The 23275-nt window shown below is 38.6% G+C and overlaps 1 protein-coding gene across 1 annotated transcript in view; it reads left to right on the top strand.

Moving 5' to 3' along the window:
• Positions 1 to 23275, top strand: part of Mast2 (microtubule associated serine/threonine kinase 2) — a 173155-nt gene that overhangs the window by 28551 nt on the left and 121329 nt on the right. Inside the window, 2 exon segments of the mRNA XM_028889534.2 lie at positions 2871 to 3018; positions 8125 to 8267. Coding sequence (XP_028745367.1) covers positions 2871 to 3018; positions 8125 to 8267 — 291 coding nt within the window.

Here is a 23275-nt window from a genome sequence, read left to right as displayed (position 1 = left end):
CACCACAACTGGCTTTTTAGGTATTTTTTTAACATCTCTTAACCTAGGTGAAATAAAAAAAAAAAAAAAACAAAAAACAAAAAACAAAAAAAACAACAACAAAACTCTTGGGGCTGGAGAGATGGAAATGAAGCTGGAGAAATGGTTCAAGAGAGCACTGGCTGCTCTTTCAGAGGACCTGGGTTCAATTCCCAGCACCTACATGGAAGCTCACAACTGTCTGTAACTCCGTTTCTAGTCGTTCCAGTACCCCTACACATACATACATGCAAGCAATACATCAATGTACATAAATAGAACTAAACAAACTGTAAAAAACCTAAACAAAAAAACCCTTTTAATATTTTTGTAAATTACTAGTTTCATTAGTTTTTAGATGCTTTTCAATTAAAATAGATGACCTGTGCATGATAACAAAATAGCATCAGGAATAAAAACCCCACAAAACCCAACTCAGGAATATCAGTGTTTCCCACTAAGGAAAATCTACAACCAGATTATCCCATTTTTCAAATATGTGCAGCTCAAATCAATACAGTTATTGTATATAAAATCATCTGAAGTACCAACTGGCAGATTTTTTTTCAATTTTCTCTTCCTCTGTTTTATACTCAAGATGTTAGCTTTTCTCTACTGACTCGCTCTGTGTTGGATGAAATTTATGTGCTGCCTTTTAGAATAGCTTTCTTATTTCTTGAACCCTAGGGTTGCCTTCCTCCCACTGAATCTTGGGCTTGTCCTGCACACTTCTGGGAACATGAGGAGGCTCAAGACATTGGGTAATTAACCCTTATGTGTATCTTTCTGGGTGAACCAATGAAGTTCCTTCCATACCTTGAATAGTGGGGTATGTTTTGTTGGTTTTTAGTGTGAGGTAATTACATCTTATGGAGATATTCCCCTTGTTCACTCTGTTGGGATGAAAGGGACAAGTATCTCTTCAGCATCCAATGATCAGGCACTCAAAAAACTTCTAAACCAAGAAACATTGTAGTAAGCATAAGTTTGAGAGTAATTCAGGATTAGATACTAGAGCAGTGGCAGAAGACAAAGACTAGCAAATTAATCACTAAAAGTTCTGAAAGCAAACAAACCGAATCCTCTGAAAACAGACAACCATAGTGGTTTATCTTAAAACAGGTGCCATGCTTGAGCTGGCTCACTGGGTAAAGGCACTTGCTGCCAAGTCTGATGGCCTGAGTTTGATTCTTGGGACTTGTATGGTGGAAGAAGAGAGCTGACCCCTGAAAGTTTTCCTTTGATCTCCGTATGTTCACAGTGGCACTGGTCTGCCTATTAGGTCTCCTTGTGAGGCCTGGAATTGAACCCAAGTCCTCTGCAAGAGCAGTAACTGTTCTTAACTCCGTATCCCCAAAACGCTGGCAGATTTGGTATCTGGTGAGAGCACTCCTTGATATGTATCTTATGATAGAAGTGGTAATGAGAGAGAGAATAAAAAGAAATAAGTAAGTGATAAGACATATCACTTCTGTCTTGATGTATTTGGTTTGCTATCACAAAATACCTTAATTAAACTAGTTAGTTTACAAACAATATAAATGGTTTTTGGTTTTTCCAGATGGGCTTTCTCTGTGTAACAGTCTGGATGGTTGTCCTGGAAATTACTTTGTAGACCAGGCTGGCCTTGAACTCACAGAGATCCTCCTGTCTCTGCCTCCCAAGTGCCAGGATTAAAGGCGAGTGCCACCACCACTTGGCTAATGTAAATGTATTTTTAACAGTTCTGGAGGCTGGGATGTCTGAGCTCAAAGTGCTGGCAGATTTGGTATCTGGTGAGAGCACTTCTTGATATGTATCTTATGATAGAAGTGGTAATGAGAGAGAGAATAAAAAGAAATAAGTAAACAGAATTGCAGTCATATCAAAAATATCCTAAGTCATCTTATGAACTGATTCTTTTATTGTTTCCTTTGGCATTTCATGGTTACTATTTTATGTTCTGGTTTCTGATGCAGCTATATTCCTGGGTATTTACCCAGAAGACTTCAAGTTAACTTATCAGAGATCTTTGTACATCAGTGTTTATTGCATTACATTTTGGGCTAGTAAGAGGGATCTTCAAGTAAAGATGCTTACTGCCAAGCCCAATGACCTGAGTTCTAATTTTTTTTTTTTTGGTTTTTCGAGACAGGGTTTCTCTGTGTAGCTTTGTGCCTTTGGTAGTCCAGGCTGGCCTCGAACTCACAGAGATCCGCCTGCCTCTGCCTCCAGAGTGCTGGGATTAAAGGCATGCGCCACCACCCTGCGAGTTCTAATTTTTGTACCCATATAATGGAAAGAAAGAATGGATTCCTGAAAGTTGTCTTATCACCTCCATACATGCGTTGTACCATATGCCTATTCCCTTCAGTAACTTGAATAAATGTTTTAAAAAATGGTCACTTTTTTTGTTGTTTTTTTGAGACAGAGTTTCTTTCTCTGTGTAGCCTTGGCTGTCCTGGAATGCTCTCTGTAGACCAGGCTGGTCTTGAACTCAACAGAGATCTGCCTGCTTCTGCCTCGCAAGTGCTGAAAATTCTTACTTTTAAAATTTTATTTTTATCTTATATGTATGGGTATTTTGCCTGCCTGTATGTCTGAGTACCACGTGTATGCCATGCCTGTGGAGGCCAGAAGAGGATATTGGGTCTTCTGGGACTGGAGCTAGAGTTGGTTGTGAGCTGCCATTTGGATGCTGGGAATTAAACCCCTGTCTTCTGGAAGAGCAGCTAATGTTCTCAAGTGATGAGCCATCTTTTTAGCTCTAATGGTACTTTTTAATTGGAATGAATGTTGCATATATGTTTAATATAAAGTTTTTTAGAAAAGATAACTAAAGATTCACGTTTCATTCCTTTTTTTCATTGAAGGATATGGTTACTGGACTTAGTCCCCTGCTCTTCAGGAAGCTTAGTAATCCTGACATATTTTCACCTACTGGAAAAGCTAAACTCCATCGACAACTTAGTCAGGATGACTGTAAATTACGGAGAGGAAGCTTGGCCAGTTCTCTGTCAGGTAAATACCAGACTTGTTTTTTTAATGGAATGTGGGGAAATGGGTATGTTAGTATGTGGTAGACAGTGTGCTTAGCATGCATAGACCCTGGGTTCAATCTCTAGAACCAAAAAGGGGATGGGGGTTAATTGTGGGACTGTGTTGTTAATATTTAAAGATACATCAATTGCCTTGGCATCTTGACAGCCTCTTCTTTGATAGTCTTGTATAGAATACTATTTTCTTTCTGCTATTTTACAGATTGTCTGAATGCTAGCCACCTGAACACCTGTTGGCTAACTAGTAATCTTGGCTACTGCCGTTTTTTTCTCCATTTACAACTTTGTAGGTTCATATCCTTCTCACTCCCACTGCCCCTCTGCTCCACTCCCCACCTCCACCCCTGCCTGTACCACTAGAGCTGTGCTGGAAAAATCCAGGGCCTTGTATATGCTCCGCAAGTGCTCTGCCACTGAGCTATAACCCCCGCAAAATCCCATAATTATCTTCCTGTGTCCTCCAAAGAAAAGACAGTTATAAAATCCAAGGTACAAAATTGTAAAAGAAGTCTTGGTTCGGGTAGAAAACAGTTAAGATGTAGTATAATTTTAATCAATCTGTAGACTTTGAAAAAAAGGAGTATGGCTAGTAGAGAAGATAAGTAGAGAAGAAAATTTCCTGTTGTACTTTGTAGATGTAACCAATCGTCTTATTAAAATAAGAAACACAGAGCAATGTAAAAGAAAAGAGAGTCAAGTAGAGAAAAATCTTACTCCTACAGTGCTCCTAACTTGAGAGAGAGCTACTTCTGTTTGTCTGTGTTTAATATCTTTTTTCTGCTTTCATTGGTTGTAAACCAACACATGACTGTCATCATGCTGTAAGTACCGCCTCCAGTCTTAAAGGCATATGTCTCAAACTGGCTATATCCTGAACAACAGAAACTACTAGTCTTCTAACCACGCTCTTGCTATGGCTCTAATAGCTCTGACCCCAACTTTATTTATTAACATAAAATTAAAATCACATTTCAGTACAAATAAAATATCACCATATTCTTCCCAATAGTCTCTTTTCTTTCAGTTGCTTTTCAGTGATATTCTCCTTGGCCTTATTGTCTCACTATTGTACTGTCATTTTTATTTCATCCTTCTGCTTTTATTTTTCATAGAACTCTGCTCAGCTTTTAAGAACAGGATCATCTTCTGATTGCCTATGTATAAGTTGAACTTTAAAAATAACTTACTGATTTGTATATGTGTGTGGTATATGCCATGGGATGTATGTGGAGATTAGAGGACAATTTTTAGGAATTAGTTTTCCACCATGATAATCTGGAGGGTCACTGAGGTTATCAGGCTTCGCTGCAAGTGCCTTTACCCCTTGAGCCATTTCAGTATCCCTATAAGAGTTTTGAATTAAGAATTAGAAAAACAAGCCGGGCGTTGGTGGCGCACGTTTAATAGCATGGAGGCAGAGCGGCGGATTTGTGAGTTCGAGGCAGCTGGGTAAAGTGAGTCAGGAAGGCGCAAAGCTACACAGAGAATGTTCGAAAAAAAAAAAAAAAAAAAAAAAAGAATTAGAAAAACAAGCTGGATGGTGGTGGCACATGTTTATTTATTTATTTACTTATTTATTTATTTACTTATTACTCATGATATTAATCACATTTGTGGTATTCATAGATTACATTCGCAGTATTCATTCAATTATATATATATTTAATTTTAAATGTCGAATGTCATTTCTTGAAGGAGTAGGAGGTCTTAAATACAGGCTTACAGCACAATGGGAGGACCCCGGAGGGCAGAAGTTCGCTACTGATGTTTTACAATCTTGCATCTAAGCTGTTAACGCCCGTTATTCAGCATACACAGACAAGGAACTTACCTTAAGCATTCAGGAGGGTGGAACCTGGCAGGGAATTAGCATTGGGAGGATATCAAGGTCAAAGTCCGCAAGCAAGGCAACAGTTACCCAAAATGGGGGTCAGAGCCCTGCAGGTCCCCCTTTTATTAAAAAATGAGCTTCTGACTTGGGTTGCGTGGGATGTCAGCAGGTCACCCTACCCGTTATGGAGACACCTGCCCAGGCCACACAGGTGCTCTGTCTTAGGTTGGTGAGTGCCCCTCAAGCATTACCCATCTCTGAATACTCATTATCATACCGGCTTAATCGTGTGTGAGCTGCATGGTTAATTGCTGCCAAAGATCTCAAAGTGGCACTGGGCTTACAATCATTGTGTTTGATACAGAAAAGACCAACAGAGGTCCTATCTCACCCATAGCCAGTAGGCTAAAGGCAACTGAGCCATTCCCTTCCTTATCGAGCCATATTGTACGTTGGGTTGGAGTCCTTATAAGATAGTATCCCAAAAGCAACTGGAACTTGAGTTTATAAATTTATAATTTTCAAAGCCAGTCAAGATGTATATAACTACTGAATTAAATTTATCATACCCAATGAAAGATTAACTGTAGTAGCTACTTTTGTTGCTAGGGTCTCAACTGTGCTAGCTGTAGTAAGCAATTATGAAATGGTAATTCCAGAAACAGTAGCAGCGGTGTGTGCTATTGTTATAACAGCAACAGTGGCAACAGCAATGTCAAATTCTCTTCTGGATTGTATGGACATCCACTGGCATGGATACAACTCCAGGAACACATTGGAGTCCTTGTAAGATAGTATACCAAAAGCAACTGGAACTTGAGTTTATAAATTTATAATTTTCAAAGCCAATTGAGATGTATATAACTACTGAATTAAATTTATCGGTGGCACATGTTTTTAATCCTAGTACTTGGGAGGCAGAAGCAGGTAGGTCTTGAGGCCAGCCTGGTCTATAGAGTGAGTTCCAGGATAGCCAGGGCTCCAAGGAGAAACACTGTCTTGGAAAACCAAAAATAAAGAAACAAAAAAGCAAACAAATTAATAAAGGAAAACAAAATAAAACTGGGACTGGATAGATGGTGCAGAGGTTAAGAGCACTTGTTGCTCTTGTGTAGAACCTGTATGATTCCAGTACCCACATATTGCTTCATGGCTATCTGTAACTCCAATTCAAGGGGATCTCTTACTCTTCTGACTTCTGTAGGCACCACCAGTCATGCGTACACACACATGCAGGCAAAGCAAAGCACTCATAACATAAATAAATTTAAAAAACGTTAAAAAAGAAGAAAACTGTGGGGCTGGTGGGTTAACTGAGTTGGCTAGGTTATATGTGGTGGCATCACTTAGAATCCCAGTGTTAGGGAGGTTCCTGGAGTTTACTGAACTGTCTAGCACATAACCCACTTGCTTGGTGAGTTCCAGGCTGCTGAGAGACTTTGTCTCTCTCATTCACAAATTCAGGTGGATGGTACCTGAGAAAAGACACCCAGGGTTGTCTTCTGTTCTCCACAAGTATGCACTTATAATTTTTTAGACCAGGCTGGTCTTGAACTTGTAGATCCTTCTCTTCTGAGAGCTGAAAGTAAAGGTATGAGCTACCATGCCTAGGCCTTTTAGGTTTATTTTTAAATTTAAGTGGTTAAATTTCTCTTTAAGAAATATATGTTTTTTTATTCTTTTTTTGAATTTATTTTATTATTTTATGTGTGTAAGTGTTTTGCCTGAATGTATGTCTGGGCATCCCTGTTTCCAGAGGAGGCCAGAAGAGGGGCATTGGGTCCTCTGGGACTGGAATTACAAAGGGTCGTAATCAGCTAAGTGGTTGCCAGGAAGGGAACCAAATTCTGGTTCTCTGGAAGAGCAGCAAGCAGTCTTAATCACTGAGTCATCTCTCCAGCCCCTTTTATTTTATTTTAATTTATTTATTTTTGAGACAGGATCTCTACATAGCCCTGGCTAGCCTGAAACTTGCTATGTAGACTAGGCTGGCAGTGAACTCAAAGAGATCTTAGTGTTGGGATTACAGTTATATGTCATCATGCCAGTCAGACTGTAGTCATTCTGAATCTTTATTTTTCTTCTAAACTTTAATTTTATTTGTTTGGTTTTACCAGGTTGCTATCCAAATGAATTGCATCATATTTTGTTTGAAACAAACAAACAAACAAACAAAACAAAACAAAACAAAAACAAGCAAACTTTGAATAACTAAGATTTTGCCAGGTACAGGAAGAGAATTCAAGTGACCTGAGTAATCAAGATAAAGCCAATGAAAAATGCAGAGCATAATAGTGAAGTTGAATGAGGGAAGACTGTGAAAAAGAGATGAGGCCAGAAAGATAGTCTGAATTTTGGAGTTCTTTTTAGAATAATAAAAAGTTTGGCTTAATTCTTTAAACATTGGGGAAGTCATCATATGTCTTTTAAAGGAAATAAATGACACAATCTCATTGATTTTGGTTAGCAGCAATATGAAGGATGTGAAGAAAAGGGGGAAATGGGACTGGTAAACCATCTGCAAAATCATTGCAGTTCTAGGCACTTAGTCTTCATGGGTGACTTTCATTTATTTGCCCCTCCCACTACTGAAGATAGGTTCTTATATTGTCCTGACTGGCTGGCTACTTGCTACTTGAACTCTTGTCTCCACATTACTATGTCTGGCTTGACTTTCATGTATATTTCAGTGCAATTAATGTGGTTGGTAAACCTAGACTGAGCACGTGGAATGTGGTGAGAACAGTATGGATTCAGTATTTGCCTTCTGAAATCAAAAGGCTCAGACTTGTTTTTTTCTTCTTTGTGTATCCCTGGCTGTCCTGGAATTCACTCTGTAGACAGGCTGGACTCAAATTCACAGAGATCTGCCTGCCTCTGCCTCCCGAGTACTGGTATTGAAGGTGTGTGCCATGACCGCCTGGCTCAGGCTTGTTTTGAACAGTATTTCTGCACCACTCATTGCACTTGAGTAGGGTAGTGGAAGGACTTAAAAACTCTTAAGACTGATAGGTTAAGGGTTAATGTGTGAGGTTAGTGTGGTGGTTGAATAGTACTGAGAACTGAATATACTCAGCTTGCTTTACTATCCCACCCTTTCAGATTCTAACATAGATAAGGCAATCTCCCTTGGTTTGTGCCAATATTTTTTTGTCCACTTGACATCATTGCATTTGTATTTTTTCATTCATTTGTCAACATAAAATTACATGAATGTTTTCTGCCTTGTGTTTGAAGGTAAGCAGCTGCTCCCTTTGTCCAGCAGTGTACACAGCAGTGTGGGGCAGGTAACTTGGCAGTCTGTAGGAGAAGCATCAAACCTGGTTCGAATGAGAAACCAATCCCTTGGACAGTCTGCACCTTCCCTTACTGCTGGTTTGGTAAGTGTTTATTCAGTAAAGCTTGGGGTTGCTCTAGAAATGATCCTTGATCCTCATTTATCACATTGATATTTGTTCTATTTTCATTTTTAGAATTTTAGTTAATTTCTCTAAGTGAATAAGATTGAAATTTTCATTAAATATATTCTGATCTCTTACTTTGTAACTTGTACTGATTACTTATTATCAGGAAAATAATTGAGTATGATTATAACTTTTGTTTTGGTTTTTGGAGACAAGGTTTCTTTATGTAGCCCTGACTGTTCTAGAATTCCCCTTGTAGATCAGGTTGGCCTTAAACTCCTGCCTTTGCCCCCTGAGTGCTGGGATCAAAGGTATTCGCCACCAACACTGGGTTGACATGTGGCCTTTATGATTGACTTTTTTTTTTCACTTCAAATGTTGGTTTTTTTTTTTTCTAGATTTATTTATTATGTATACAATGTTCTGCCTGCATATATTCCTACACACCAGAAGAGGGCACCAGATCTCATTATAGATGGTTGTGAGCCACCATGTGGTTGCTGGGAATTGAACTCAGGACCTCTGGAAGACCAGTCAGTGCTCTTAATCTCTGAGCCATCTCTCCAGCCCCGGTGTGAGATTTAAGAAAAAAAAGAGGATGTAGATTTTAATAGGGGCAATGCTGCTGAAAAGAATAGTTTGAAAGAGCTGCCAGTGCTCTTAACCTCTGAGCCATCTCTTAAGCTCTCAAATGTCTTTTAAGGGTCATTCATATTGGATGTGTCAGTATTTAATTTTTATTTCTAAATAATACTCTTTTGTATAGATATATCATTTTGTTTATCATTTGCTAGATATTCGGTCTGCTTCTACCTTTTGGCATATGAATAATGTTGCTGTGAAGTTGATGTATAGATTCTTATGCGAGCATGTGTTTTTATTTGTGTGTGTATTTGTGTCTGTCTCTGTAGATGTAACCAATCGTCTTATTAAAATAAGAAACACAGAGCCAATGTAAAAGAGAAAGCCGAGAGGTCAGAGCGCAGAGCTAAAATCTTACCTCCTGCAGTGCTCCTAGCTTCCCCGAGAGAGCTTCTTCCTGTTTGTCTGTCTTTAAATAGTCTTTCTATTCTGCCTTCTCATTGGTTGTAAACCCAACCACATGACTGCCTTGTCACTGCCTGTAAGTACCGCCCTCCAGGTCTTAAAGGCGTATGTCTCCAATACTGGCTGTATCCCTGAACACACAGAAATCTACCTACCTCTTCTAACTACCACGCTCTTGCTATGGCTCTAATAGCTCTGACCCCAGGGCAACTTTATTTATTAACATAAAATTAAAATCACATTTCAGTACAAATAAAATATCACCATATGTCTCTGTGTGTCTGTGTATGGAATTACTGTTTATATGGTAACTATATTTAATCATTTGAAGAATTTTGGTTTCTTTACATTCTTGTCATTTTTAGCTGTCATTTTGACTTTAAGCCATTTTGACTCTGAGCCATCTCTCCAGCCCCTCGTTTATATTTTTTATTTATTTTTTATTTTTATTGGTTTTTTTGAGACAGGGTTTCTCTGTGTAGCTTTGCGCCTTTCCTGGATCTCACTCTGAAGACCAGGCTGTCCTTGAACTCAGAAAGATCCTCCTGCCTCTGCCTCCCGAGTGCTGGGATTAAAGGCATGCACCACCACTGCAGGCCTTGTTTATATTTTTTAAATGTGGATATCTATTTGTTCTAAAACTGTTGAAAAGATGGCTCAGAGGTTACTTTGCGCCTCTATTTAAAGATGATGGATTCTCAGCCTATTTCTATAACTTTATTCTGTCTCTATTGATGGCAGTATGTATATTATTTATTAGAGCACTTAAGTAAGTCTTGATGTTATATAGTATAAGAAAGCTAGCTTTGTTCTTTTTCAAAGTTGATTTGTTTGTTCTGCTTCCTTTTTTTTTTTATGTGATTTTAACTTTTTTTTTTTAAATTTGCACCAGTCTCATGTAGCTCAGGCTAATATCAGATTTGCTATGTAGCTGAGGATGACCTTGAACTTAATAATACTGCCTCCTGCATGCTTAGATTACACATGTGTACCACTACATCTACCTTATATTTTTATAATCAATTTGTTAATATCTATCAGAATGAAGGGAAGGAAGTCTGTAAGTTACGCCTGTGTTAATGTGACAGAAACACCCAACAAAACATGACAGGAGGAGAATTGCATTTTGGCTTATTGGTTCAGAGAAATTTCATTCTGTCTTGGTGATTCTGAAGGCATTGTTGAGGTTCAGTTCTTGGCGATAGGAACATGAGGTTGCAGCTTGTTTACATAGTAGTGGACTTGGAGGCAGAATCCTTAGTTGGAACCAGGGGTTGATAGAACCTTAGAAAGCCTACCTCTAGTGACCTATTTCTGCCAGTCTAGTCCTAAGTAAAATAAGCCTGAGAGGAACATTTCAGATGAAAACCCTAACAGGATTGAAGGGAATGAGGTTGGATAGCTGCTGGGAATGGATAGGTATTTCATTAAACCAACAGGTTAATTAGGTGAAAATGGACTTTTATCAGTCCATTAACATGATTGCTATCTACAGTTATTTAAATATTTAACTTCTCTCAGTAACGTTTCATAATTTTTGATATGTCTCATGTATCACTTATTGGATTTCTGTTTCATGAAAAACATAAGAATATGATTAACTGATTTTTTAAAATCTGTGATTGCTTATAACTTGATGAGATTTCTAACTACTTATTGCATATTCATGTGTGCATCATGTACTGTGTGTGTGTGTGTGTGTGTGTGTGTGTGTGTGTGTGTGTGTGTGTGTGTGAAGGTCAGAGGACAAAAACTTTGTGGAGTTAGTTCTCTCCTTCCATCTTTACACAGATTCTAGGGGTGAAATTCAGGTTGTTAGCCAGGCTTGTACAATAAACGCCTTGACCTGCTAAGCCATCCTGCTGGCTTAACGTACATTTTGGTTTTTTTTGAGACAAGGGTTTCTCTGTGTAACAGCCCTGGCTGTCATGGAACTCTCTGTGTAGACCAGGCTAGTCTCCAATTCACAGAGATCCACCTGTCTCTGCCTCCTGAGTGCTAGAATTAAAGGCCTGTGTTACCACTGCCTGGCTCAGATTTTTTTTTTTTAAATGGCAGAATTTTTTTTTATTGTAATTCCATCACACTTTTATTTTTTAATTTTTTCGGTTGACTTCTCTTAGTTTTCATCCTCACTGGAAATGAACTACTTGAGCCAAGGGACTAAAATTGCTCCTGGCAACAGAATTAATGATTTTTTTTCAAGAGGCTCAAAACTCAAACAAGAAATGGTCTTTTAGTGTATGAGCATTTTGAGGATAAAGTAAACTACCTTTCTAGGAAGACAGTGAATGAAATAGGATTTTACATTTGTTTACTTAACATTTTATTGTGAAATAATTGTAGTCTCTCAGGAAAAATAGAATATTGAGGACTGGAGAGAGGTGGCTCAGTGGCTAAGAGCACTTGTTCTTACAGTCAGTTCTCAGTGCTCTATATTAGGTGACTATATTGCTTGCAGCTCTAGCTTCAGGGTATCTAACACCCTCTTCTGGCCTTCCTGGCACCTGCACACATAAGATACACACGGATACCCATTTACACAAGAAATAAAAATAAAACAAATCTTAAAAAAATAGAATATAGAGAATCCGGTGATTCCACTTTTTTCAGTGATGTCACTTAGCAAGCAGTACAATGTCAAAACCAGTCAATAAACATTAAATATCACACACACACACACACACACACACACACACACACACACACACACACTCTGATATATATGCATACACATTTTAACTTTTCATTGTATTCATTCATTCATGTATGTATGTATGTATATATTTATTTATTCGTATATGTGGATGTGTGCATGTCACTGTGTTTGGTGGTGAAGGGACAACTTAGAGGAGTTAGTTTTTTTCTTACATGACATGGACTCTGGGGATCAAATTCAGGTTGGCAGCAAGTGCCTTAATTTGCTAAGACAGCCTCAGTGTGTGTGTTTGTGTGTTCATTTGTATTCATGTATGCTATAGCAACTTGGGGAGGTCACAGGCCAACTTTGTGGAGTTGCTTCTCTTTTTTCCACCTTTACATGGGTTTCAAGGACTGAACTCCGGTTTTCAATCTTTCAAAGATGCAAATACCTGTTCCTGCTGAACAATCTCACTGGTTCTTTTAGTATGTATATATTTTTTGAGACAAGGTTTCATGTAGTCTTGAGCTTGCTATGAAGCCAAGGAAGACCTTGAACTTCTGAACTTCCCTCTTTCACCTCTTACTTCTTGCCAGGTTTATACTACAATAGTTTTGATTGCTGATGTTACTTCTTACTTGATTTTTGCATAGGCTTGTTTTTGTGTGTTTTCTTAGTATTAGTTACTTTTCTATTGGTGTGGGCAAAGGTAACTTATAGAAGGAAGAGTTTATTTTGGTTTATGGTTCCAGGTTAGAGTCCTGCCTGGCAGCAGGCAGTCGACATGGTAGTAGGAACAAGAACCTAAGAGCTTACATCTTAAACCACACACAGCAATGACAGCAGAGAGAGTAAACTAGAAATGGTGGGAGTTCTTAAACTCTCAAACCCTCCTGCATTGACACACTTCTGTTAACAAGGCTGCACTTCCTAAACCTCCCTAAACAGTGCCACCAACTGGGACCAAGTGTTCAAATAAATGGTAATGGGGGACATGCTCATTCTAACCATGACACAGGTGTGGATTCATCTCCTGAGTATGTTTGTCTACTGACCAACAGTCAATACAACTGGTTCATCATTACAGAGGAATGTCCTTAATGTAACACCTCTGTACTTGTCCTGTACTTATCCCCTTACAACAAAATCTAATCTGTTTTTGTTTCCATGAGACTATTATATAAGTGGAGCTCTGTACTGAATAATCTTTTGAAGATGATTTTTACCTAAGCAGAGTGCTTTTGAGTACCATTAAAGTTGTTTGAAGTGGGCTGGAGATAAGGCTCAATGGTAGGGCAGGTACCTACCATTTTGAGATCCTAGATTTCTTCTTTCTTTCCTTTCCTTTTTTTCTTCTTTTCTTTCTTTCTTTTTTTTGATTTGTTTATTTTTATTTTATGTTCATTAGTGTTTTGCCTGCATGTATATCTATGAAGGTGCCAGATGCCCTGGAATTGGGACTACAGACAGTTGTGAGCTGCCATGTTATTGCTGGGAATTGAACCCAGGTCCTCTAGAAGGACAGTCAGTGCTCTTAACTACTGAACCTTCTCTCCAGCCCCCTAGATTTATTTTCTAATGTCTACCTCAAAACTCATTTTGGGCCAGGAGTAGTGGCATGTGCCCATAATCTTTGTGGGAGGCAGACAGATCTTTGTGAGTTCAAGGCCATCCTGGTCTGCATAGTGAGACCCTGCCTTAAGACCAAAACAGAAAACCCACCCATGCAAATTGTTGTAATCCTTTTTTTTTTTTTTTTAAACTTTTCAGTATTCTGTGTAGTTGGGCCACTATTTCTTTATCTGCTAGCATGTTGATGGATTGCATTTGTAGTTTTATTTTTTTGAGACAGGCTCTTGTTATTCAGCTTAGGCTGGCTTGCAACTTTATTCCTTAGCTTCCTGAATGCTTGAGTAGAGGTATGAGCTATCAGGCTGGCCTATATTTTGCTCTTGGTGTCATCTCCTATGTTTTTGTTTTGTTTTGATTTTTGGTGTTTTGAGACAGGGTTTCTCTGTGTAGCCCTGGCTGTTCTGGAACTTGCTCTGTAGACCAGGCTAGCCTCGAACTCAAAAGATCAGCCTGCTTTTACCTCCTGAGTGCTGGGATTGAAGGGTATCACCACTGCCCAGCTCTCCTATGTTTTTAAAAAAATTGTGGGTTGGGGATTTAGCTCAGTGGTAGAGCATTTGCCTAGCAAGTGCAAGGCCCTGGGTTTGTCCTCAGCTCTGAAAAAAAAAAATTGTGTAGATTTATAGTTTACATCTAAACCTTTACTCCAATTTGGAGTAACTTGCATACATCTCAGGGGGTAGTCATAATTTTATTTATTTAGTCTATGGATGTGTACTTGTAATATAATTGATTGAGAAGTTGTTACTGCAGTGAATACCTTTTGTATGTTTGTAAAGTCAGTTTATTATATACGTGGTGGTTTATTTCTGGATTCTCTTTGTTCTGTTCTGATAATATAATGGACTGTCTTGCTGCTGCCTTACTGCATTCATTACTGAGCAATATTGTAAGACTTAGTATTAGATTGAGAAGTTCTTTATTCTTTTCTTCTGTTTCAGAGTTTTTAGTATTCTAGTTCCCTTAACCACATGGTGGCTCACAACCATCTGTAGTGAGATCTGGTGCCCTCTTCTGGCCTGCAAGGGTGTGTGCAGACAGAACACTGTATACATAATAAATAAATAAATCTTTAAAAAAAAATCTCTTAATCCCTTCCCATATAAATTTTAGGATGAGCTTCTTTATATATAGGAAACATATTTTTTTTGTAAATGTAAAAATTGCATGAAACTTATAGATCAGAAAGAAAAATGCCTATTAATGCTGTCATTTTCATATTCACCACAACAGAACATTTCTGATACCTTATTTGTAGGGTGTTTTCCCTACATACCAAGAATTCTCCAGCAGAAACCAGCTGAGTGTCCTACAGTTCAACTTAACCTCTGTACATACAGTACCTGGAGTTAGCCTTTGATCCCACAAGTCAAGGCTTAATCTAATACTTCCCCTATTTCAAAAGCAAATCTCAAGCTTCAGGTTATTTTTGGTTGTGAGCCTAGCTTTATTGGCTGAGAGCTCCCAGGTTATTTAATCTGTGTTTCTGACTCACTGGCTGTGGTTCTCCTGACTCCCTCTTTATGTTCAATAATTGGCTAGGATGGCTCAGAGAACTCTGTGTTTTTTATTTATTATAAAGGATTTAACAGTGGATAGAGGTGAATAGCTGGGTAAAGAGAGTGAGGTATCTGGGAATGTAACAGAAATGCCCTTAAAATTGGTGATTTCAAGGAGGAGTGCACATTTTTTATCCTTTCTAACTTCATTTTGTTCCATTAACCTGTTTTCTGAGTTATTTTTCTTCTACAGCTTCCTGTAAGCAGTCCTCTCCTACTTAGAATAGAAATGGTTGTTTCTCTGGTCCAGGAGGATCCCAGCAAAACACTGAAACCAGAAATACACTCAGAATCATAGCCTTCTGAGATTGCTGTGCATGTACATACTTTCTGGCTCCCTGTTCTTTTCCTTCCCTTTAGAATCATGAAGATCCTGTCCTAATGAGCAAGCTTCTATAGATAGCTGCTTTTTCATTCTAGCTAAACTTAAACTCTTCTTGCTTCACCATGTCTATATTTCCACTGATTGGATTCTTGAGGTGGCTGGTCCCTTGATGAGCCTCTTAACAGGAATGAACGTGGGATTTTTTTCATGCCGTTTTTTGGACATACCAGCCTCCAGGCACTGCCATATATTTAGCCCTTAAAAGCTGTCTGAATCCTGTAGTTCAGTGATTTTATGAAAGCTTCATTCATGAAAGCATGATTGATTATTAGCACAATCTGTAGCCTGGGGAGTGAGGTACAAAGTTCTCAGTTTCTGATCGTGGCATAGTTTTCATTGTAATTAATTTTCATTCAGAGTTTCAGTAGGAGTCTCCTCATTAAAACAAAAAACAATATATCATTTAGGAGATTCCAAGGGAGTATGAACTTTTTTTTTTTTTAAATCAAGAATTGGGATAAAAACTAAGGGAGAGGGGCTGGAGAATTAGCTCAGCAGTTAAGAGCACTGGCTGCTCTTTCAGTGGAGCATCTGTAACTCCAGTCACAGGGGGTCTTAACCCTTTTCTGGGCCTCTCTGGCACCAGGCATACATGTGGTACACAGACATACATGGATGTCCTGGAATTCACTATGTAGACCAGGCTGGCCTCCAACTCACAGAGCTCTTCCTGCCTCTGCCTCCTGGGTGTGCTGGGAATAAAGGTGTGTGCCACCATACCCAGCAGATAATTGATTTTTTAAAAATGTGTGTGTGTGTGTGTGTGTGTGTGTGTGTGTGTGTGTGTGTGTGTGTGTATGTTTTGCTTGCATGCATGTCTGTGTATCATTTATGTGTCTGGTACCTACTAAAGTTAAAGAAGGCATCAGATCACCTAGGACCTGGAGTTGTTGTGAGCTGCCATATGGGTGCTGGAAATCAAACCCAGCTGAGCCATCTCTCGAGCCCCGCAATCATTATGTTTTTTCTCTTCTGAGGCTGAGTGTCTTAAGGGAGATAGATTATGTAGGACCTAGTACATAGAAAACTTCTAATTAATGTTTGTTGAACAAATATTTAAATGTCTAAATGGTTCTTTTTGTAGAAGCCTTGGGAAAACATTTCCTGACAAGAGGTATTGTAACCCAAGTTGAGTAAATGAGAGCCTCTGCTTGCATGTGCTGGTGTACAAACATTTTATTTATATTTTACAAATATTATGTGCTTTTTTATTTAACATAATATTTTTATTGATTATTTGGAAATTTCACATAATGCACCCTGATCACATTCACTTCCAGTCCTCCTAGATCCATCCCTACCCTTGTGATCTCCCCCAAAACAAAAGAAAAAAAAAAAAAAAAAGAAAAAAAAATTACCGAGTCTCATATATTCACATCTTCCATAGGACCTACCTTTCTCTGGTTGTTCCAGAGACACTGCAGTCTCTTGCAGACTCCACTACCACCAATACAGCCTCTTTCTACTCCTCTCCCCTTGGAGCCTCCAGGGGTCTCTTGTGGTCACATGCTTCAGGTTTTCATCTTTGGCAATTGCTTGCTCCTCCATGCACTCCAGCAGCTTGTAGGTGGGATAGATGTGATGGACAGACTCAAAGCACTGCATCAGGGCCCAGTTGGCAGCTGAATTGGTCACCCTGGGTCTTCCAAGCAGCCACTCCTCATTTTGTGTTTTTTGTTGTTGCTTTTCTTTCTCTGAATTTATGCTTAATTGAAAAATTAATTCTTGGTTCATTACATGTGGCTTAGTTAATTTGCTTCTGTATGTTTAAAATACATCTCATGTGTGGCTGGGCTGAGAATAGTCTTGAACTTCTGGTCTTTTGCCTCCTCCATCTCCTGCACCACCACTATTAGTTTTCCTCATTTAATTAGTCTAAAATAGAGTACTTCCCAGACTCCTGAGCACCTCTGTAGATTCTTCTCCTTTGTTCCTGACCTTGAATCTTTACTTCCCTCTAAGTATAGACTTCATAGCTGAGTAACTTATTCTTTACACATTATGATAATCTTTTGATTTATATTTTTGGTCAGTATATCTTGTAAATTTTTCTGCAATACTTTTATCTCTGTCTTACCAAGACCTGTTAAAATCATACAGGAGAGCAGATTGTTGTTCCTTTAAGTTTGTTTTATGTTTTGAGATTGAAGTGTAATTATATAATTTCCCCTTCCCTTCTTCCCTCCATTCCTTCTCATGTTCCCTTGCTCTCTCAAATTTATGGCCTCTATTTCTTTGACCTCCCCCCTTCGTGTGTGTGTGTGTGTGTGTGTGTGTGTGTGTGTGTGTGTGTGTGTATTCCCAAATACATGAATACAACTAGCTCAGTCTGTGTAATGTTACTTGTTATATGATTTCAGGGCTGACACTTGGTATTGGATAACCAATTTGGGAGCTCTTTCCCCTAACTCAGCCTTCCTTAGTTGTCTGTAGTTCTATGTCTATGAGTGAGACTTCATGTGATTTCTCCTTTTTATGTTAGAATACCTACTGATGTCATCCTTGTTTAGGCAGAAATGTTAATACTTCATGGGCTTAGCTTCTCTGACATTTCTAGTAGATGAAATGTCATAGCAAACTTGTTTCTCTGACTCTCACAGTCTTTTTACCTGCTCTTCAGCAATGATTCTTGATATTTAGATGTAGGAGTTATATTGTAGATATATTAGTTGGAGCTGGACACCATATAGTCACTTGCTCTCTGCATTTTGATAAGTTCTGGTTTCTGTAATGGGCTCTTTCTGTTGTAAGGAGATACCACTTTGATGAGTGCTGTATTCTATAAAATCTTGATAAATGTTAGATTTCAGTGTTTTTCACTAGTAATCATTGTTATTGTATTTTCTCCTCCCTCCTCCCTCCTCCCTCCCTCCTCCTCCCTCCCTCCCTCCCTTTCTTTTTTTAAATTTTCGAGACAGGGTTTCTCTTTGTAGCTCTGGCTGTCCTGGAACTCACTCTGTAGACCAGGCTGGCCTCAAACTCAGAGATCCACCTGCCTCTGCCTCCCGAGTGCTGGGATTAAAGGCGTGTGCCACCACTGCCTGGCTAACCTGAATCTTCTTGTTTGTATTTTCACTTTCCAATTCTCTTAGTTCTTCTCAATCTCTAATAATCTTGCTATTTGATAATTTTCTTTCTTTTTTTTTTTTTTTTGGTTTTTCGAGACAGGGTTTCTCTGCGTAGCTTTGTGCCTTTCCTGGAGCTCACTTGGTAGCCCAGGCTGGCCTCGAACTCACAGAGATCCGCCTGGCTCTGCCTCCCAAGTACTGGGATTAAAGGCGTGCGCCACCACTGCCCGGCTTAATTTTCTTATTTTATAGAACAAATTGCTATGATTTGGAAGCTTTAGCTCCTTTACTGTTAAACTTGTACTTCTTTAAATATTCCTCCTCTTGTCTCTGTCCATGTTCTGGATCCCATCCCTTCTACCCAACATTCATTTGTTTGGCTGTAAAGGTAGGAAAGAGTCCAGTGGAGGGGCTGGAGAGATAGATGGTTTAGCACTGTTTCCTCTTCCAGAGGACCTGGGTTTTGTTTCCAGAATCCACATGGTGGCTTCCAGCTCTCTGTAGCCCCAGTGTTAGGGATCCAACACTGTCTTCTAGCCTGCAGGTGGGGAACATACTACATGCAGGCAAAATACTCATGCATGTAGTAATACTCATCACATAAAATAATAAAATTCACTGGTAGCTGTCTAGATGTTTCTATTTACTCTCTTAAAATTCTCATACTCACTCTGTAGCCCACTGTTTCTGCTCATTGGATCCTACCACCCATGCACCCACCCCTTAAACTACTATTCAAAAGATACCAGAAGCTTCTAAAACTGTACATTCAAGGTTCTTTGGAAGTGGGCCTCTATGAAAGCTTGTTTTATTGTTGACTGTGTTTTTCCCTCCATAGCATTCAGTCTTGGGTTTCTTCCTACTTCTCTGATAACTCATCTTCAGTTTCCTGCAGTTTACTCAGTAGTAAATACTATAAATATACTATAAATACAGATACTATTTTAATACTGAATATTTATTTGAAGGCTGCAAAGTTTAAAAAAAAAAAACTTTAATAAAATGTTAGGTTGTAAAGAATCCAAGTTGTAAGAGGAAATTTGGGGCAGAGTTTAAGAAGCATCAGTGAGATGGCGCAGTAAGTCGAAGTACTCACTGTTAAGCCTAACAGTGATCTGAGTTTAATCCTTGGAACCTACATGGTAGCGGACATAACCTATTCAGGCAACTGCGTGCATGTCCTTCCCCCTCAAATAAACAAATGTTCTTTCAAAAAGGGACCTGGAGAAATGGCTCATTGGTTAAAATTGCTTAACTCTTCCTTCTGAAGACCTGGATTTGGTTTCCAGTACCCATACGGCAGCTCACAAATACCTCTAACTCTATTTATAGGGTATTTGACACCTCTGGCTCTTGTGCGCCCCTGCACAAAGGTGCACATAACTCATACAGGCACACACATACATAAATAGAAGATAAATCTCAAAAAAGAACTTTTTTTAAAATTGATATTTATCATTTCAATGACCCTTTCTAACCTTATAAGGTAAGTAGTTGTATTCCTGCTTAATCAGCAAGTATTTGAGGGGGAATATGTTCAGAAACAATGTATTATTCTTTCTGATTGGAAGACTAAGTTACAGTAAGGGATAGAGATAAAATCCACTCTTTTGTAGATTATGGGGGCTCTGAATACCAAGGAAAGGAGCCGTTATTTAGTTGCTTTTATTTTATTTTATTTTATTTATTTTTAAACAAAAACAGGGTTTCACTATGTAGTCCTGGTTTACTTGTAACTCTCTTAGACTTGCTATTCTCAAACTCATAGAGTTCTACCTGCCTCTGCCTTCTGAGAGCTGGGATTAAAAGTTTGTGCCACCATGCCCAGTTGAAAGGTTTTCAATCCTGCACACGCTTTAGGTAGGAAGTCCTGTTATCAGCAAGCACTGGTACTTCTAGAACATTAATTTCAGTAACCAGATGACATTTTCCTTGGAAATCTTTTTGCCACTTTCTCAGTGTACTGACTCCTCTTAACCCCTGTACACTTTGTTTTGTACCTGATACAGAATTTGTGTTAGGGTTGCTTTATCGTATAGGATTCTTTTAGCTATCCTGGGTCTTTTGTTTTTCCATATAAAGCAACCCTTGGAGGCATCACCATCCCTGATCTCAAACTCTACTATAGAGCTATAGTAATAAAAACAGCTTGGCACTGGTATAAAAACCGACATACGGACCAATGGAATCGAATTGAAGACCCTGACATTAATCCATGCACATATGAACACCTGGTTTTTGACAAAGGAGCCAAAACTATACAATGGAACAAAGAAAGTATCTTCAACAAATGGTGCTGGCATAACTGGATGTCAATATGTAAAAGATTACAAATAGATCCATATCTGTCACCATGCATAAAACTCAAGTCCAAGTGGATCAAAGACCTAAGCATAAATCCAGTTACACTAAACTTAATAGAAAAGAAAATAGGAAGCACTCTTGAACGCATTGGCACCGGAGACCATTTCCTAAATAAGACACCAACAGCACAGACCCTGAGCACAACAATTAATAAATGGACCTCTCAAAACTGAGAAGCTTTTGCAGGGCAAAAGACACAGTCAATAAGACAAAAAGACAGCCAACAGATTGGGAAAAGATCTTCACCAACCCCACATCTGACAGAGGATTGATCTCCACAATATATAAAGAACTCAAGAAACTAGACATCAAAGTACTGAACAGTCCAATTAAAAAATGGCTATAGAGCTAAACAGAGAATTCACAAAACAAGAACTACAAATGGCTGAAAGACATTTAAAGAAATGCTCAACATCCTTAATCATCAGAGAAATGAAAATCAAAACGACTCTGAGATACCACCTTACACCTGTTAGAATGGCTAAGATCAAAAACACCAATGACAACCAATGTTGGAGAGGATGTGGAGCAAAGGGAACACTCCTCCACTGTTGGTGGGAATGTAAACTTGTACAACCACTGTGGAAATCAGTATGGCGGTTTCTCAGAAAATTAGGAATCGAACTACCTCAAGACCCAGCCATCCTACTCTTGGGCATATACCGAAGGAATGCTGATTCATACCATAAAGATACATGCTCAGCTATGTTCATAGCAGCACTATTTGTAATAGCCAGAACCTGGAAACAACCTAGATGCCTGTCAACGGAAGAATGGATGAAAAAAATGTGGTACATATACGCAATGGAGTACTACTCAGCAGAGAAAAACAATGAAAGCATGAAATTTGCAGGCAAATGGGTGGAACTAGAAAAAATCATCCTGAGTGAGGTAACCCAAACCCAGAAAGACAGTTATGGTATGTACTCACTCATTGTTGGATTCTAGATATAAAATAAAGAACAATCAGACCACAAAAAAGAAAATGAGAAAAAAAAAAAGAATTTGTGTTAGGTCATTACTTATTTCTGTTTGGCTTCACTGTGGATTTGAGCTTTTCTCTAAAATACTCAGAAGTTTGTTAGTAATTGTCATTATAATCTTTTCCATCTCTATCTCAGGAGTTAGGATAATAAATGATTCCTTAGTAAATGAACAGGAGTTTGGAATCTTTGATCTGAACAGCTTATCAGAATGGCCTACACCTTTAATCTCAGCACTCGGGAGGCAAAACAAGGAGGATATCCATGAGTTCGAGGCCATCCTGGTCTACAGAGCAAGATCCAGGACAAAACTACACAGAGAAACCCTGTCTCAAAAAAACAAACAAACAAAAATTTTACAAATTGGATTTGAATAAATTAGATATTATTCCTTCTTGATTTCTGCTCATATAGGTTTTGGCTAGTGAAGCTATTTTGATAGATTCTATGGCTTTAAAAGTCTGTGACTTTGCAGATACAAATATACCATGTTGCATATCTTATGCAAATCAGCTCTCTGCTCAGGTCTTGTTTGTTATCCCCATAGATCTAATCTAGTTGTTTAAAGCAGGAGATGGAACACTGGTTGTGTTAAAGGATTTAAATTTTTCTGATAAATGAAAGAGAGGTGCATTTTATTTTCTGTGCTATTTTCAGCAGTGAGGCTAACTCTTGTTGCTAGAGTCCGTTTATAAGAGGAGCAGAAAAAGATCTTTTACATAGAACTGGCTTTCAGCCCCAGGCTTAATTGCAGCTGTTGCAGCTATAGGAGGGACTTTTCATCCCTGTGGGGTACAGACCGAATCTGCCCATAGCTCTTGATGTTTTCACTCCTTAGAGACCGTGAAAGGCTGATTTAGGCTAGGCATTCTGTACATATCTTTCTCTGTCAAAATAGAAAATTTGGGTTAATTCCTGGAATCCTTTGTGAGTTAATTATTTTTGTAATGTGTATTACAGTTTGAAGAACAATGGTTATAAATTAGGAGATAATATATTGTCTTGATTGTGTAGTCCTACTTTCACAAATTTCCCTGTGATTTATTAGAAAAATCACCAACTTCAATTTTCCAGTGTTTACTAGGATTTTATCAATTCCTACAATGCTAGAAATCTTAAACACTTAAAATATTTAAGTGACAGAATCCTATCATAAGAGCTAATTTTTAACAGTGCATTTTGATCCATGAATTAAGGAATAGACATTCTTAAACTTGGCTGAAGTCCTACTTTACGTATGGTGGCAGTGACCAAAGAAAGAATTCTGAGCTATTTATAGCTTGGGTGAAGCTAAGCTTTTGCTGG

Source organism: Peromyscus leucopus, chromosome 2 (genome assembly GCF_004664715.2).
Source record: "Peromyscus leucopus breed LL Stock chromosome 2, UCI_PerLeu_2.1, whole genome shotgun sequence".
Taxonomy (NCBI): Eukaryota; Metazoa; Chordata; class Mammalia; order Rodentia; family Cricetidae; genus Peromyscus; species Peromyscus leucopus.
This window is presented reverse-complemented; position numbering and strand designations above follow the sequence as displayed.